The sequence below is a fragment of the Salmo salar genome, chromosome ssa08 (genome assembly GCF_905237065.1).
Source record: "Salmo salar chromosome ssa08, Ssal_v3.1, whole genome shotgun sequence".
Taxonomy (NCBI): Eukaryota; Metazoa; Chordata; class Actinopteri; order Salmoniformes; family Salmonidae; genus Salmo; species Salmo salar.
This window is the reverse complement of record NC_059449.1, coordinates 24,289,477-24,306,557: the sequence shown is the minus strand read 5'-3', so window position 1 is coordinate 24,306,557 and position 17,081 is coordinate 24,289,477. Positions and strand designations below refer to the sequence as shown.

Sequence of the window (17,081 nt, the reverse complement as noted above, 5' to 3'; positions counted from 1 at the left end):
AGACAGACAAAACCAAAAGACACAGAAACAACGATCGGTGGCAGCTAATAGGCCGGCGACGACGACCGCCGAGCGCCGCCCGACCGAGGAGGGGCGACACCTTCGTTAGATACTGTGACAGTACCGACGCCGGCCTCGGGGACGGCCCGGAGAAGCGAGCGCCCGGCCGATCCGGACGGCGACGGTGGAATTCTTGTAGCATAGGTGGATCTAGAATGTCCGCCGCCGGAACCCAGCACCTCTCCTCCGGACCGTACCCCTCCCAGTCCACGAGGTACTGCAGGCCCCCGACCCGACGTCGGGAGTCCAGGATGGCTCGGACTGTGTACGCCGGGGCCCCCCCGATGTCCAGGGGGGGCGGGGGGACCTCCAGCACCTCATCGTCCTGCAGTGGACCAGCTACCACCGGCCTGAGGAGAGACACATGAAACGAGGGGTTAATACGGTAATATGAAGGGAGTTGTAACCTGTAACACACCTCGTTTATCCTCCTCAGGACTTTGAACGGCCCCACAAACCGCGGACCCAGCTTCCGACAGGTCAGGCGGAGAGGCAGGTTCTGGGTCGAGAGCCAGACTCTGTCCCCCGGATTATACACGGGGGGCGTCACTGCGGTGGCGGTCAGCGCTCTCCTTGTGACGTTCACCAGCCCTCCTTAGGCACTCCTGGACACCATTCCAGGTCTCCTGAGAGCGCTTCACCCATGCCTCCACCGCAGGAGCCTCCGTCTGGCTCTGTTGCCATGGCACCAGGACCGGCTGATACCCCAATACCACCTGGAAGGGTGATAGGTTGGTAGAGGAGTGGCGCTGAGAGTTCTGGGCCATCTCGGCCCATGGCACGAACTGCGCCCACTCCCCTGGCCGGTCCCGGCAATACGACCGCAGGAACCTGCCCACATCCTGGTTAATGCGCTCCACCTGCCCATTACTCTCGGGGTGGAACCCCGAGGTCAAGCTGACCGAGACCCCCAGCCTCTCCATAAACGATCTCCACACCCTGAACGTGAACTGGGGACCCCGATCAGATACGATGTCCTCGGGCACCCCATAGTGCCGGAAGACATGGGTGAACAGGGCCTCCGCGGTTTGCAGGGCCGTAGGAAGACCGGACAAAGGGAGCAGACGGCAGGACTTAGAGAACCTGTCCACAACGACCAGGATCACCGTATTCCCCTGGGACGGCGGGAGATCCGTGAGGAAATCCACCGAGAGGTGAGACCAAGGCCGCTGTGGAATGGGGAGGGGCTGTAATTTCCCTCGAGGCAGGTGCCTAGGAGCCTTGCACTGAGCGCATACCGAACAGGAAGAGACATAACGCCGAACATCCTCAGCCAAGGTGGGCCACCAGTACCTTCCCTTCAGGCCCCGCACTGTCCGTTCCACCCCAGGATGACCCGAGGAGGGTAGAGCGTGGGACCATCGGATCAGACGATCGCGAACACCAAGCGGAACGTATTTCAGGCCCATGGGACATTGAGGAGGAGTGGGTTCTGACCGACCCGCCCGCTCGATGTCCGCATCCACCTCCCATACCACCGGTGCCACCAGACAGGAGGCGGGGAGTATGGGAGTGGGATCGATGGTCCGCTCCTCGGTGTCGTAGAGACGCGACAGTGCGTCAGCCTTCCGGTTCCGGGGAACCTGGAATGTACGAGAGGGTAAAGTGAAACCTCGTAAAAACATGGCCCACCTTGCCTGACGGGGATTAAGCCTCTTCGCTGCCCGAATATACTCCAGGTTACGGTGGTCGGTCCAGATGAGAAAAGGGTGACGTGCCCCCTCAAGCCAATGTCTCCACACCGTCAAAGCCCTGACCACGGCTAACAGCTCCCGGTCCCCCACATCATAGTTGCGCTCCGCCGGGCTCAGCTTCTTAGAAAAGAACGCACATGGGCGGAGCTTCGGAGGAACGCCCGAGCGCTGCGATAGCACAGCTCCTACCCCAGCCTCGGACGCGTCCACCTCCACTATGAATGGCAAGGAGGGGTCCGGATGCGCCAGGACAGGTGCATTGGTAAACAGAACCTTCAGACGATGGAAGGCTCTGTCCGCCTCTGCTGACCATCGTAGCCGCACCGGCCCCCCCTTCATCAGTGAGGTAATGGGAGCCGCCACCTGACCAAAACTCCGGATAAACCTCCGATAATAATTAGCGAACCCCAAGAACCGCTGCACCTCCTTCACAGTGGTTGGGGTTGGCCAATTACGCACAGCCGTCACGCGGTCACACTCCACCTCTACCCCCGAGGTGGAAATGCGATATCCTAGAAATGAGACGGCTCGTTTGAAGAACTCGCATTTCTCAGCCTTGACGTATAGGTTATGCTCCAGCAGCCGCCCAAGCACTTTACGCACGAGGGACACATGCTCGGCGCGTGTGGCGGAGCAAATCAGGATGTCATCGATGTACACCACCACACCCTGCCCGAGCATGTCCCGAAGGACCTCGTCCACAAAGGATTGGAAGACAGCGGGAGCGTTCTTTAACCTCTTGGGGCTAGGTGGGACGCTAGCGTGCCACCCGTGGTGCACTCCATCAACAGCAGGTGCATTTCAAGAGCGGCAAATTTGAATCCAAATAAATGTCAAAATTCAAATTTTTCAAAAATACAACTATGTTACACCATTTGAAAGATAAACATCTCCTTAATCTAACCACGTTTTACGATTTCAAAAAGGTTTTACGGCGAAAGCATAAATTTAGAGTATGTTAGGACAGTACATTTACAAGAGTTGTGTGTAATGTTTTGTCAAGTCAAAGACAGGGTCACCAAAACCATAAAACCAGCTAAAATGATGCACTAACCTTTTACAATCTCCATCAGATGACACTCCTAGGACATTATGTTAGACAATGCATGCATTTTTAGTTCTATCAAGTTCATTTTTATATCCAAAAACAGCGTTTTACTATGGCATTGATGTTGAGGAAATCGTTTCCCTCCAATAACCGGCAGTCAAGTCAGCGTCACAAATTAAATAATTAAAATTAGAAAACATTGTTAAAATATTATATTGTCATTTAAAGAATTATAGATTTACATCTCTTGAACGCAATCAACTTGCCAGATTTAAAAATAACCTTACTGGGAAATCACACTTTGCAATAATCTGAGCACTGCGCCCAGAAAAATACGCGTTGCGATACAGACTAGACGTCATGTTGGGGAGATCTAAAATCGAAAATACTATGTAAATAATCCATTACCTTTGATTCTCTTCATCAGATGTCACTTCCAGGTATCACAGGTCCATAACGAATGTAGTTTTGTTCAAAAAAGCTCATCATTTATGTCCAAAAATCTCCGTCTCGTTAGCACATGATGTAAGCCAGCCGGACTTCTCGTCATGAACGAGGGGAAAAAATATATTTCCGTTCGTTCAAACATGTCAAACGTTGTATAGCATAAATCATTAGGGCCTTTTTTAACCAGAACATGAATAATATTCAAGGTGGACGAATGCATACTCTTTTATAACGTATTGGAACGAGGGTACCCAACATGAAGTAGCGCGCCAGGTGTCTAATGGGACATCACCGTTCCATGGCTCTTGTTCGGTCAGATCTCCCTCCAGAAGACTCAAAACACTTTGTAAAGGCTGGTGACATCTAGTGGAAGCAATAGGAAGTGCCAAAATATTCCTAAACCCCTGTGTTTTTCAATGGGATAGGTTTAAAGTCAATACAACACATCAGGTATCCACTTCCTGTCAGAAAATGTCTCAGGGTTTTGCCTGCCAAATGAGTTCTGTTATACTCACAGACACCATTCAAACAGTTTTGGAAACTTTAGAGTGTTTTCTATCCATATATAATAAGTATATGCATATTCTAGTTACTGGGTAGGATTAGTAACCAGATTAAATCGGGTACATTTTTTTTATCCAGACATGCAAATGCTGCCCCCTAGACCCAACAGGTTAACCCATACGGCATGACGAGGTACTCATAATGGCCCGATGTGGTACTAAATGCGGTTTTCCACTCGTCTCCATCTCGGATACGCACCAGGTTATATGCGCTCCTGAGATCTAATTTCGTGAAGAAGCGCGCCCCGTGAAATGACTCCACTGCCGTAGCAATGAGAGGTAGCGGGTAACTGAAACCCACTGTGATAGCATTTAGACCTCTATAGTCAATGCACGGGCGCAGACCTCCCTCCTTCTTCTTCACAAAAAAAAACTCGAGGAGACGGGGGACTTAGATGGCCGAATGTATCCCTGTCTCAAGGACTCAGTGACGTATGTATCCATAGCCACTGTCTCCTCCTGAGACAGAGGATACACGTGACTCCTAGGAAGAACCGCGTCGGCCTGGAGGTTTATCGCACAATCCCCTCGTCTTACTGAAGGCGATAGCCAAATCGGCATACTCTGAGGGAATGTGCACGGTGGAGACTTGGTCTGGACTCTCCACTGTAGTCGCACCGATGGAAACTCCTATGCACCTACCTGAGCACTCCCTCGACCACCCCGTAAGAGCCCTCTGTCTCCACGAAATCTGCGGGTTGTGCGTGGCTAGCCAGGGGATTCCCAGTACCACCGGAAACGCTGGGGAGTCAATGAGGAACAGGCTGATACGCTCCTCATGACCCCCCACGTCTGCATAACCAGTGGCACTGTGACCTCCCCTACTTGGCCTGACCCTAGCGGTCGACTATCTAGGGCGTGCACAGGGAAGGGGTGGTCCAGCTGAACCAGGGGAATCCCTAACCTCTTCGCTAACCCACGGTCCATAAAACTCCCAGCTGCACCTGAATCGACTAGTGCCTTATACTGGAAGTGAGGGGAAAAATCAGGAAAATAAACAGAGGTGTACATGTGGTCGACAGGGGGCTCTGGGTGTGGCTGGTGCGGACTCACCTGGGGGTTCGAAGTAGTGCTCTGCCTGCCCTCCGAACTCCCGGGGGGACCACTCCAGCACCGGTCCACAGTGTGTCCTCTGCGTCCACATCGGGTGCAGGAGAGACCCCCCCCTCCGGTCCTCCTCGACGCAGTCCCCCCTATCTCCATGGGCTGTGGGGCGGGGGGACTGGGAGGCGGAACGAACAGGCCCCGACTGGAACGTCCCCGGGAAGCCAACAGGTTGTCCAGTCTAATGGACAAATCCACCAGTTGGTCTAGGGTGGAGGCGTTGTCCCTACAGGCCAGCTCCCGGCGGACGTCCTCGCGAAGGCTACACCTATAGTGGTCTATCAAGGCCCGTTCGTTCCACCCCGATCCAGCGGCGAGAGTCCGGAATTCTAGGGCGAAATCCTGAGCGCTCCTCGTCTCCTGTCTCAAGTGGAATAGCCGCTCACCCGCCGCCCTGCCCTCCGGGGGATGATCAAAAACCGCCCGGAAGCGGCGGGTGAACTCAGGGTAGTCGCCCCGAGCCGAGTCTGGGCCATCCCAGACCGCATTGGCCCATTCCAGGGCTCGACCCGTGAGACAGGAGACGAGGACGCTCACCCTCTCTTCGTCGGAAGGGGGGGGGGGCGGACGGTCGCCAGGTATAGTTCCAATTGGAGCAAGAACCCCTTGCACCCAGCGGCCGTCCCATCGAACTCCCGGGGAAGGAGTAATCCGGATACCACCGGCGGCCGCTTCAGGGTGTGTGTGTAGGGGCACAGGGTGAGGGACCGGAGCTGGTCCAGCTGGGGAAGCACCTCTCTCCCAGTTCTCCAACCGGGCCAACACCTGGTCCATGGCCGAGCCTAGGCGGTGGAGGAGGCTGGCGTGTTGAGAGACCTGCTCAGCCATGGACGGCGCTTCTGCTCCTGCTGACTCCATATTCGGTGCGGGATTCTGTCACGACTGTCTAGGACCAGTGGAGAGGTGGAATCAGGAGCAGGAGACAGAGGGCCGGAGCAACGGTGTTTTAATAGTATTAGTGACACGCAATAGCCGTAGGGCACCAGGCGCGTGGTGAAGTCTGCCAGGGGAAAAACACCTTCCCAAAATAAGCGCACTGGAAACGAAAAGCGCACGGGCGCAGCCCGGCAATAATAATCGACAATAACAATTTACAATCACAACTGTCCTGAGTGGACAATAAACAATCCCGCACGAGAACCCCAACTGAAAATACACACTAAATAACCCCCCACTAATGACAAACACAAAACAGGTGCGAGATAGACAGACAGACGAAACCAAAAGACACAGAAACAACGATCGGTGGCAGCTAATAGGCCGGGCGACGACGACCGCCGAGCGCCGCCCGACCGAGGAGGGGCGCCACCTTCGTTAGATACTGTGACACATGCAGGATTTTACCTGTTTTCATATTTTGTCATTAGACAGTTGAATTGATAAATCACCTGCATTCTATGTAACATTGAATAAATACATTAGATTAGTTACTTTGGTTAATGGGCCAGTTTCCCAGACACAGATTAAGTCTAGTCCTGGACCTTAAATAACTTTTTATTGAAACTTCCATTGAGCATGCTTTTTAGTCCAGCACTAGACTCAATCTGTGTCCAGGAAACAGGCCCCATATGTATTACTGACATGCTTGTCCTTGTTCAGGACTCCACACACTGGATTCAGATTGAACCCTTGACTTCCACTGTCCAGGGAATGACAATGTTCAGGTAAAATAACTATTAACATTTCATTCCACCTGCTAGTGTATTTCCCCATTACCTTTGGGAATAGTCTTCTAATCTAACATCTCCATTTGACCATTGACCCTCTCTCCCATATCTTGTTGTTGCCCTCAGACACAGGACACCCAAAGGGAGTTATGAGTGCACAGTGTCTGGGCTCCGCTGGCTGTGTGAGAGAGATGTCATTCTGAAGTATCACTTCAGGAACTGGGAACCCTACAGTCAACTTCTGAAAGACATGCAGTACACACAAGGTGGTCCATTGCTGGACATCGCTATGGAGTTAGGTGAACTGGAGGAAGTTCATCTGCCACACTTTGTCTGTTTAGGTAAAACCATATAGAAATAGTATTCAGAAAGACATTTCCATGTAACTGAGTTTCACTTCCTGAATGAATGAAGGAACTATTCTGGGAGTTTGAGTTTACTGTGATCTGGTACTCCATATTCTTTGTGTTTTAGTTGGATGAATAATACAATATTTGTCTTTCTGTCTCATTTTTATTGTGTTGTTCAGGGACCAACCCTTCCCTGAGGAATGAGATGAAGATTCTTCATGTAGAGGAACATGGAGTGTCTTTAGAGGAAGTGCATGAGGTCACCAGATTCCATGCTAAGATTCTCCATCCGAAGTTCTCACTTATCTCTGTTATACTGAGATTACTGTCTTTGAACGTAGATGTCCACTGTGACGTGGTCCTCTATATGGCAGTAAAAAGGTCAACAGTCATTTCAAGGCTGTACATGCTCCTCAGAAACTCCAGTCAGAAAGAGGTGAGGCACTTTCACTGAAGTGACAACAGTATGTTGAAACTTACTGAAGGAAAGCTGATAGTTTGTTGAAAATCTCTAGATTGCAAAGACAACATGCAGCTCTGTGAGAAATCTATTTCTGTGGTAACATTCATTAATACAAGAAAAACTATGACTAACATTGGTTTCTCAGTGAGCTGTATGTTGTGTGAATTATGAGACTACATTGTTCTGACTGACTACTACATTGCTCATTTTGTAGGCTGTTCAGGAACGGGAGAAAAATCAGGTGTCCCAAGGATATTCGGAATTGGTCCTGTCAAGTCCATACGGGTCTTTAAAGCTGAACAGTTGGTTTGCACTCAAGAATCCCCACTCCACTTCCATCAATCCAGAGGTGCAGTTTTATCAGGCTGAGGACATGAATCTGTCATATTGTATATGAATAACTGGAATATCATTCTACTTCACTATTTCTCTCTCTCTGTCTGTTGTCTCAATCGTTGCACCATATGGCCTTCTACAGAAGATTCAGCTGTTACCTGCAGACACCACACCAAGCTGTTGTAAGATGATTATAAGAAACACAGGGGTTGACATTGAGATGGAGTTAATCGGTGATGATGAGAGGACTGTATGGAGAGATATGGTACCAATAGGTAGGAGCAGATGTCAATCATAACTGTGTTTTTTTCTGACAGATGCTGTTTAGAGTGATATAACCTATTTTTGTTTCTTTCAGATGAATACATCACTGAAACCCATTCAACTAGTAAGTAAACATGAGAGATACAAACCAATGACTTGAGGGCCAGTCAACATGGTTTACTGTAGGACCTGGACTAGTCCTGTTTATAAAAGACTGTCTTCAAGAACAATGACATCTCCCCCAGGACTTGATGTAGATTAACCTGGTTCTGAATGTCCCAATGACATCTCCTCCAGGACTTGATGTAGATTAACCTGGTTCTGAATGACCCAATGACATCTCCTCCAGGACTTGATGTAGATTAGCCTGGTTCTGAATGACCCAATGACATCTCCTCCAGGACGTGATGTAGATTAGCCTGCTTCTGAAGGCCCCATCCTCTATTTCTACGTCTGTGAAACCGAATATGAATGAATCCATTGTGTTCATTGATGCAGGTCGTTAATGTTCAAGAATAGGTTCTCATTGCAAAGATTCAATAATACAAATTAGACTTTTATTGTAGGTCACATTGAAAGAAGTCTGTTTCTAAATGTCAAATGTGAATTAACAAATGTAGTTATTTTGTAACCTGACTCTCTCAGGTGCTGTGTTGGGGGCAGGGCGTATGGCTGAGAGCAGTCTTACTGGTTCTTCAGAGCAGCAGCTGCGTTCTGTACGGACAGAGTTTGTGACACGAGTGTCAAGACCTGTCCTGGATGGTCTGCTGGACGGACTGCTGCATCACACAGTCATCAACCAGGAGGAAATGGAGTCAGTGAAGGTGATAGCTGAGAGGGCAGAGAAGGCACGTGACATCATCGACATGGTGTTGAGAAAAGGAAATGAGTCATGTTCCAGGATCATCAACCTTCTTGGGGAGCTGGACCCCTGTCTTTGGTCACAGCTCCAGACCAACAGTTGTAGTCAACCCCTGGGTGTTGGGAGACCAGGCAGAATAGACAGGCAGGATGGTTCAACATGTTCTTGCTGTCTGTTGCTTTAATTCAGTCCGTACAGAAAATGTCAATCAAACATGACCACTGTAATAACAATAAACTTACTGAAGGACCAACCACACAGCATCTCTCCTTCTGCAGCCTCCTGGAAGTGTGGATCTTCTAGCAAGAGGGTCAGTTAGTCCTCCACTAGGTACCTAGCTGGACCCCTATCTAGCAGGAGGGTCAGTCAGTCCTACACACATTCAACATAAATGTATTTGATGAATATAGTGTACAGTGTTGGCCTGTTAGAGGTTCATGAGAGAGACTGAATATCAACACAACCACCTCAGTCTATCAGCAGCTTTCCTGTTAGAGGTTCATGAGAGAGACTGAATATCAACACAACCACCTCAGTCTATCAGCAGCTTTCCTGTTAGAGGTTCATGAGAGAGACTGAATATCAACACAACCACCTCAGTCTATCAGCAGCTTTCCTGTTAGAGGTTCATGAGAGGGACTGAATATCAACACAACCACCTCAGTCTATCAGCAGTTTTCTCAGTGAGAGCCTCACGTCTGGAACACATTGACCATTGAAGGACATAAGGAGCTGTGTAACCTGTCACTCCTTTACCAATGACTTGAGAGTGGCTGAAGGACATATAAGGAGCTGTGTAACCTGCCACTCCTTTACCAATGACTTGAGAGTGGCTGAAGGACATATACGGAGCTGTGTAACCTGTCACTCCTTTACCAATGACTTGAGAGTGGCTGAAGGACATATAAGGAGCTGTGTAACCTGTCACCTCTTTACCAATGACTTGAGAGTGTCTGAAGGACATATAAGGAGCTGTGTAACCTGTCACTCCTTTACCAATATCTTGAAAGTGGCTGAAGGACAATCAGACCCCATCTATACACAATGATTTACTAAATGTTTTTTAATGTTGTATTTTTTATGTTTATCTACCTGCCCAGGGACTACAGTTGAAAACTAACTAGCTGGCTAAATCTGGCACATTTAAAGAAATGTCGATTGATGTGCAGTATCCCAGTCAAATACATGTAATACATTCTGTGTGTGTATATCTATGTATGTTAGTAGGTCTCTGATTACTGTTAGTTCAATGTAACATCATATACTATACATTATAATCAGTCTGTTTTGGGTTCTGCAGAATCATTGTATATCATTGGTTACCCATCCTATCATGTTACCACACAGATGTGACTGTCTAGCTCAGCAGTTCCCAACCTTTTCCATTCTGGAGACCATCAAATCACTGTTAAAAGCTCTTGAGGACCACCATTCACGGAGTCGCTGATATTTTTCCACATCAAATATATTGCCGTTCAAATTCTGTCAATACATGTGAATGTAACAAGGCCTGTAATGGTCTATTATTATCAAACTATTTGCATTATGAAAAGGAATGTAAAATTGCTTATAATACCATTAATACTCCTAACTGTTATTATTTTTGAATAATAAAATACTACAATCTAAAAATAATTGTGGACCAGCTGCACCACCCCCAGGGACCACAGGTTGTGAACCACTTGTCTACAGTCCTTCTGCCAAACCTGGTTGTTGTGTCACACTGCCCCCTCCTGGTTACACTGCAAAACATCACCTAATTAAAACAAAGGAAATAAAAAAATAACAGCACTTTTACTAGTTAGAATGTTAACTTATAGGCTGAATACTGGTATTAAGTGTTTGAAGACTTTACATGACATAAATATCAACAAATAAACCTGTAGGTGTTGAATCCGCCCACTGTGTTGAAACAGGAAGTCCATTTATAAGGAAGTAGTTGAGGAAAGGGTTTCTTTCTTATTATACGTTGACATTTATTAACAGCATTAATAGTAATGATAACTAGATAGCTGTCATGGTAACAGCAGTAATACAAATAACAAAACATTATTTATAATGCTTCTATTCATAATAACAATAATAATAACTATTAATAGTATTATTATAATAATAATACATTTAGAGTTTATTAGTCACATGGACAAGGGCAGGGTAAGAGTCTGTTGGGGGCAGGATGAGAGTCTGTTGGGTGGTGGGGGCAGGGTAAGAGTCTGTTGGGTGGTGGGGGCAGGGTAAGAGTGTTGGGTGGTGGGGGCAGGGTAAGAGTCTGTTGGGTGGGGAGGGAAGGGTAAGAGTCTGTTGGGTGGTGGGGGCAGGGTAAGAGTCTGTTGGGTGGTGGGGGCAGGGTAAGATTCTGTTGGGTGGGGAGGGAAGGGTAAGAGTCTGTTGGGTGGTGGGGCAGGGTAAGAGTCTGTTGGGTGGTGGGGGCAGGGTAAGAGTCTGTTGGGTGGTGGTGGGGCAGGGTAAGAGTCTGTTGGGTGGTGGGGGCAGGGTAAGAGTCTGTTGGGTGGTGGGGGCAGGGTAAGACTCTGTTGGGTGGTGGGGGCAGGATATACGTCTGTTGGGTGGGGAGGGTAGGGTAAGAGTCTGTTGGGTGGTGGGGACAAGGTAAGAGTCTGTTGGGTTGTGGGTGCAGGGTAAGAGTCTGTTGGGTGGTGGGGACAAGGTAAGAGTCTGTTGGGTGGTGGGGGCAGGGTAAGAGTCTGTTGGGGGGCAGGGTAAGAGTCTGTCAGGTGGTGGGGGCAGGGTAAGAATCTGTTGGGGGCAGGGTAAGAGTCTGTTGGATGATGGGGGCAGGGTAAGAGTCTGTTGTGGAATGTCCATAGGGGGGAGCAGCAGGAGGGGCAGGATAAGAGTCTGTCAGCAGGAAGTGAGAAGTGAATGAAACAGTAATAAAGTAATAATATCTAGATATTTACTCTGTAACAATGATACATGTCCATTGGGGGGTGTGGCTAGGGTAAATGAGGAAGTGATCCAAGTGATCCATGGGGTGTGTGGCTAGGGTAAATGAGGAAGTGATCCATGGAGGGTGCGGCTAGGGTAAATGAGGAAGTGATCCATGGTGGGTGTGGCTAGGGTAAATGAAGGAGTGATCCATGGAGGGTGCGGCTAGGGTAAATGAGGAAGTGATCAATGGTGGCCATCAGTAACAACAAACCAGCTATGGTTTCATTTAGTTTGAATGTTTCTCCCGTCTCATCATAGTTTTGATTCTCTCCTGTTGTGTTCTAAAATACAATTCTGGTTCAAACCCCCAAACATACAAATGTGTTGTTTGTTAAACTTTATTTTCTAGTTTATTTTATGCACTTTGAGATTATTCTTCTAATCAAAATAATGATTATTATTCATTACCAGGGGCCTCATTTATCAATCATACGTAGGAGATAATCTGTATGTAAACCATGCAAGGGATCATTACCACGCAAAGTGTGAGATTTATCAATATAAATGTTAGCTTGACAGTGTTCAGCCCCATTACCATGCATACGAACAGAACAGCGCCAAGTGGTGGAATAAGGGAACTGCTTGTCAAGTGCAGAATGGGGAAAATATACTGAATGTTGAAAATGTCTGAAATTGTGAGTAATAATGACATTATTGTTTTATTTAATTGTATTTACATTGTGAATTCATGCAACACGTCTTGACAGGCTATATATCATTTGACCACATCAGTGCATTTGTTACGATAATAATCCATATAAAGTACAGTAATGTATTAAATTAGAGGTACGTGTGAAAGGTAAACTATTGTGTAAATCCTATAACAGACTGAGATAATGGAAATCTAATGAGATGTCTGATCTGCTCTGTTGGAAGATTTGGCACCGTTGCATTTCACAGAGAGCACGTTTTACAGACAGGTGGGACTTTTTAGCAGAAAGTACAGATTGGCTTATCAGATATCCCTTGGCAAAATCAATCTTATAGCATCTTTGCGAGGATTTAAGACCTACCATAGAAAGGCAACCCATGTCATTCTGGTGCACGTCAAAGTGCTATCTACCCTTGGGTTTTTGGCAACGGGCACTTTTCAGAGGAAGCTTTCTGATCGGCCAGCGACATCACACATCACTCGATGAGCCAGTGTTTTGGATGCAATCATCAGCAAAATGTGTAACATACAATTTATACCATCGCACAACTGGTTGAAGGGTTTCTTTGCCATCAATGGGTTCCCAAATACGAATGGAGAAATAGACGGTACCCACATCACCATGAAATCACCATCCCAAAACGAGTTAAACTAGGCTTCTACTCTTAATGTGACGGTGATAGACTATGTGAACAGAGAAGACTTCTACTCTTAATGTGAAGGTGATAGACTATGTGAACAGAGAAGACTTCTACTCTTAATGTGAAGGTGATAGACTATGTGAACAGAGAAGACTTCTACTCTTAATGTGAAGGTGATAGACTATGTGAACAGAGAAGACTTCTACTCTTAATGTGAAGGTGATAGACTATGTGAACAGAGAAGACTTCTACTCTTAATGTGAAGGTGATAGACTATGTGAACAGAGAAGACTTCTACTCTTAATGTGAAGGTGATAGACTATGTGAACAGAGAAGACTTCTACTCTTAATGTGAAGGTGATAGACTATGTGAACAGAGAAGACTTCTACTCTTAATGTGAAGGTGATAGACTATGTGAACAGAGAAGACTTCTACTCTTAATGTGACGGTGATAGACTATGTGAACAGAGAAGACTTCTACTCTTAATGTGAAGGTGATAGACTATGTGAACAGAGAAGACTTCTACTCTTAATGTGAAGGTGATAGGTTATGTTATGTTCAAAAGACGCTACTAATAGGCCCAATTAAATGAGAAATGCGCATGGTAATTTGTTGTAGACTACATCAGGAATATGAACTCATCATGGCAGAAAAGGTGAAGAATTTATTACTCAATGATTATGATAATGTTTTATGTTTATAAATGAAATATTGTCTAGGCAAGAAATGTCACATTACCATATTCAGACGTAGCCTACAAACGTCAATAGAAAAGGTGAATCGTCTGTTCTAACGTTAAACTGCGCTTCGGATCGGATCGCATAGAGCAAAATAGTCTGCTTGAAATACCGTAGCTTATCTATTTACTACTGTGAAGTCGGGTCCAATTAAATGAGAGATGGGACGAATGGTAGCCAATCCTAACTTGTTATAGGCCTATAGGATATTTGGCGAGTATAGATTTTATTCTGCAATGATCATGGAAATGAAATAAATAACAGGAAATATATGCCTACTTCTAATTATTATAGAAAGTAAAGATACATCAATTTTCGCTCTTCTCACTAACAGCCAATGATTGCATCTTTTTATTATATTTAGCCAGGCCTACCTGTTCTTTAGTTCTGAATAAGAGTCGCGTCATATATTCCCCATCTGCACCAGGCTACTACTAGTCTACTTTTGTCTTCTTGCAATGCAAGACTTCAACCACTAGAAACTGTAAGGACGCCTGGTCTAAAGTTAGCGGGAGAATTAGCATATTCTCATGTCAAGTTCACTTTTTATAAATGACAACATTTGCGTGAAAACTGGCACATGGATGTTTTGTGGCATATTTTGTGTGTAGACAACGTTTACAAATGTGGCCCCTGGTATTTTACATAGAGCAAAATACTTGAAATAGCTTATCTATTTACTGCTGTGAAGTGGGTCCAATTAAACGAGAGATGGGAGGAATGGTAACCTCGTTGTAGGCCTATATGCTACCTCGTGAGTATGAAAACATCACAGAAAAGGTGAGGAATTTATTATGCAACGATCATGGAAACGAAATAAATAAAAGCCTAGGAAATAGATGGCTATTTCTAATTATTTTAAAATGTAAAGATAAACAGAATGGATGTTCTCTCTTCTCAGTAACGGTAAATGATTGCATCTTGTTATCAACCTTTTTATTCTTATGAATACACGTGTCCATCATATCCCACATTTACACTAAATACTAATCTACTGGCCTTCTTGAAATGCAATACTTCAACCACTAGAAACTGTGCATACACATGGTCTAAAGTTAGCGGGAAGGAGAGTGTGTGTGTGTGTGTGTGTGTGTGTGTGTGTGTGTGTGTGTGTGTGTGTGTGTGTGTGTGTGTGTGTGTGTGTGTGTGTGTGTGTGTGTGTGTGTGTGTGTGTGTGTGTGTGTGTGTGTGTCAGTGTGTGTGTGTGTCAGTGTGTGTGTGAATTGGTGAGATAATGAATAAATAATGAGTTAATTTGTATCACATTATTCTAGGTCAGTTTATTCCAAACCTCTCCTCTGGGACCCATAAAGGGCTGCATGTTTTAGTTTTTACCCGAGAACGAACACCTTAGATTAAACTAATTAACTAATTATCATCAAGCCTTTGATTAGTAGAATCAGTTGTTGTTAGTGCAAAAACATTTATTTAGTTTTTATTAAAATGTTTATCTACCAGCCCAGGGACTACAGTTGAAAACTAGCTAGCTGGCTAAATCTGTCACATTTACAGAAATGTTGATTGATGTGCAGAATCCCTGTCAAATACATTTTCAATAAATAAAATGAAAAGTTATGGAATGTATTTATGTGTCTCTGTGAGTTGGTCTTTAATAAATGTGATTAGTTCAATGTAACATCATATACTATACATTATAATCAGTCTGTTTTGGGTTCTGCAGAATCATTGTCTATCATTGGTTACCCATCCTATCATGTTACCATAACAACACAGATATGACCCGTCCAGCGTCCTTCTGCCGAACCTGGTTGTTGTCCCACTGCCCTCTGCTGGTAGCACTGCAAAACATCACTCAATCACATCACATTAATACAAATCCAGTTTTACCAGATACAATATGAATTTATGGGCTGAACACCTGCATGAAGTGTATGAAGACTTTATATGACATAAATATCAACATATAATATAAAAAACCTATACGTGTTGAACGCGTCGACTGTGTTGAAATGGGAAGTAGCCAACATTTTATAAGGAAGTAGAGAAATAACGGCCGAAGAAACATGTTTGAGGTTTGTAGCCTTTTACAATTTAAAATAGAAAAGTGTTTGAGAAGTTAGACTATTGTAGAGAGAGGTGATTTAGGGGGTTAAACATCCGCAGAATTGTAAAGTTATTACAATACTGATTTCAACTTTCAAGAATAATCATTTTAGGCTTTTATGTTGATTTATATTGATTAGCCTAATTAATATGTGATGTTATAGGCTATGAGGTAGTGAGTTGTTGTTATAGGTGATTGATTGCACATTATCGTGATTTGCTATCCGATGATCCCCAACACAGTCGACACTTTGCGTTGTTTCAATTCCTGAAAGACGACGTGCGTCGGAATTTTGTAAATCTGTCGCTAAAGAAACTAGTCCGTCTCGTCAAGTCGGTCAAGTAAAAGTGACATGCAACAAATGGCACATAAACGATGTAAATGTTGACTAAATCAGGGTTTCCAAAAGTCAGTTCAGCTCTGAATTATTATTATTATTGCACAATCAAACGTACTTGCCAGACAAACCAATGTGTCAATTTTTGGACATTTTCTTGCATAACAAAGCAATGCGTGTCACCTTGTAGGCTACTACTAAACCAGAACAAGAAACGATGGTGTGTAGGCTGTATTCTCTTAAAGGGTTAGGAAGAAATATCTGTCAGCTGTTTTAACTTAAGCTCCCGAGTAGCGCAGCGGTCTAAGACACTGCATCAATACATAGCCGGGTTCGATCGCGGGCTGTAACTGTCCGTGATCCGGAGACCCATAGGGCGGCGCACAATTTGGCCCAGCGTCGTCTGGGTTTGGGGACTTAATGTTTCATAAATATGAACATATAATATAAAACTATACGTGTTGAACGCGTCGACTGTGTTGAAATGGGAAGTAGCCAACATTGTATAAGGAAGTAGAGAAATAACAGCCGAAGAAACATGTTTGAGGTTTGTAGCCTTTTACAATTTATTATAGAAAAGTGTTTGAGAACTTAGACTAATTTGAAAGTCGTTGTCGTTCCAAAACGCAACGGTTTGGTACGGTGTGCACTAAGTAGTACACCCCAGCTCATGCACAATCAAACGGACTTGCCAGACAAACCAATGTGTCCATTTTTGGACATTTTCTTGCATAACAAAGCAATGCGTGTCACCTTGTAGGCTACTATTAAACCAGAACTTAGACTATTGTAGAGAGAGGTGATTTAGGGGGATAAACATCCGCAGAATTGTAAAGT

General features: G+C 45.4%; 3 protein-coding genes across 4 annotated transcripts in view; 2 read left to right on the top strand and 1 right to left on the bottom strand.

Moving 5' to 3' along the window:
* LOC106597603 (uncharacterized) overlaps nt 1-9,042 on the top strand; it is a 35,766-nt gene extending 26,724 nt beyond the window's left edge. The window contains exons 15-21 of the mRNA XM_045723033.1: nt 6,516-6,580; nt 6,710-6,924; nt 7,113-7,369; nt 7,611-7,745; nt 7,875-8,007; nt 8,091-8,120; nt 8,642-9,042. Of these exons, the coding sequence (XP_045578989.1) occupies nt 6,516-6,580; nt 6,710-6,924; nt 7,113-7,369; nt 7,611-7,745; nt 7,875-8,007; nt 8,091-8,120; nt 8,642-9,042 (1,236 nt within the window). The remainder of the gene's footprint in view (nt 1-6,515; nt 6,581-6,709; nt 6,925-7,112; nt 7,370-7,610; nt 7,746-7,874; nt 8,008-8,090; nt 8,121-8,641) is intronic.
* LOC123744234 (NACHT, LRR and PYD domains-containing protein 12) overlaps nt 1-17,081 on the bottom strand; it is a 294,132-nt gene that overhangs the window by 57,646 nt on the left and 219,405 nt on the right. The gene's annotated exons all lie outside the window — the stretch shown is intronic.
* LOC106593887 (NACHT, LRR and PYD domains-containing protein 5) overlaps nt 15,702-17,081 on the top strand; it is a 31,022-nt gene continuing 29,642 nt past the window's right edge. The window contains exon 1 of one of the 2 annotated variants that reach the window (XM_045723041.1): nt 15,702-15,875. The gene's annotated coding sequence lies outside the window, so the exon portion shown is untranslated. The remainder of the gene's footprint in view (nt 15,876-17,081) is intronic. The other variant, XM_045723042.1, reaches the window with a different exon arrangement.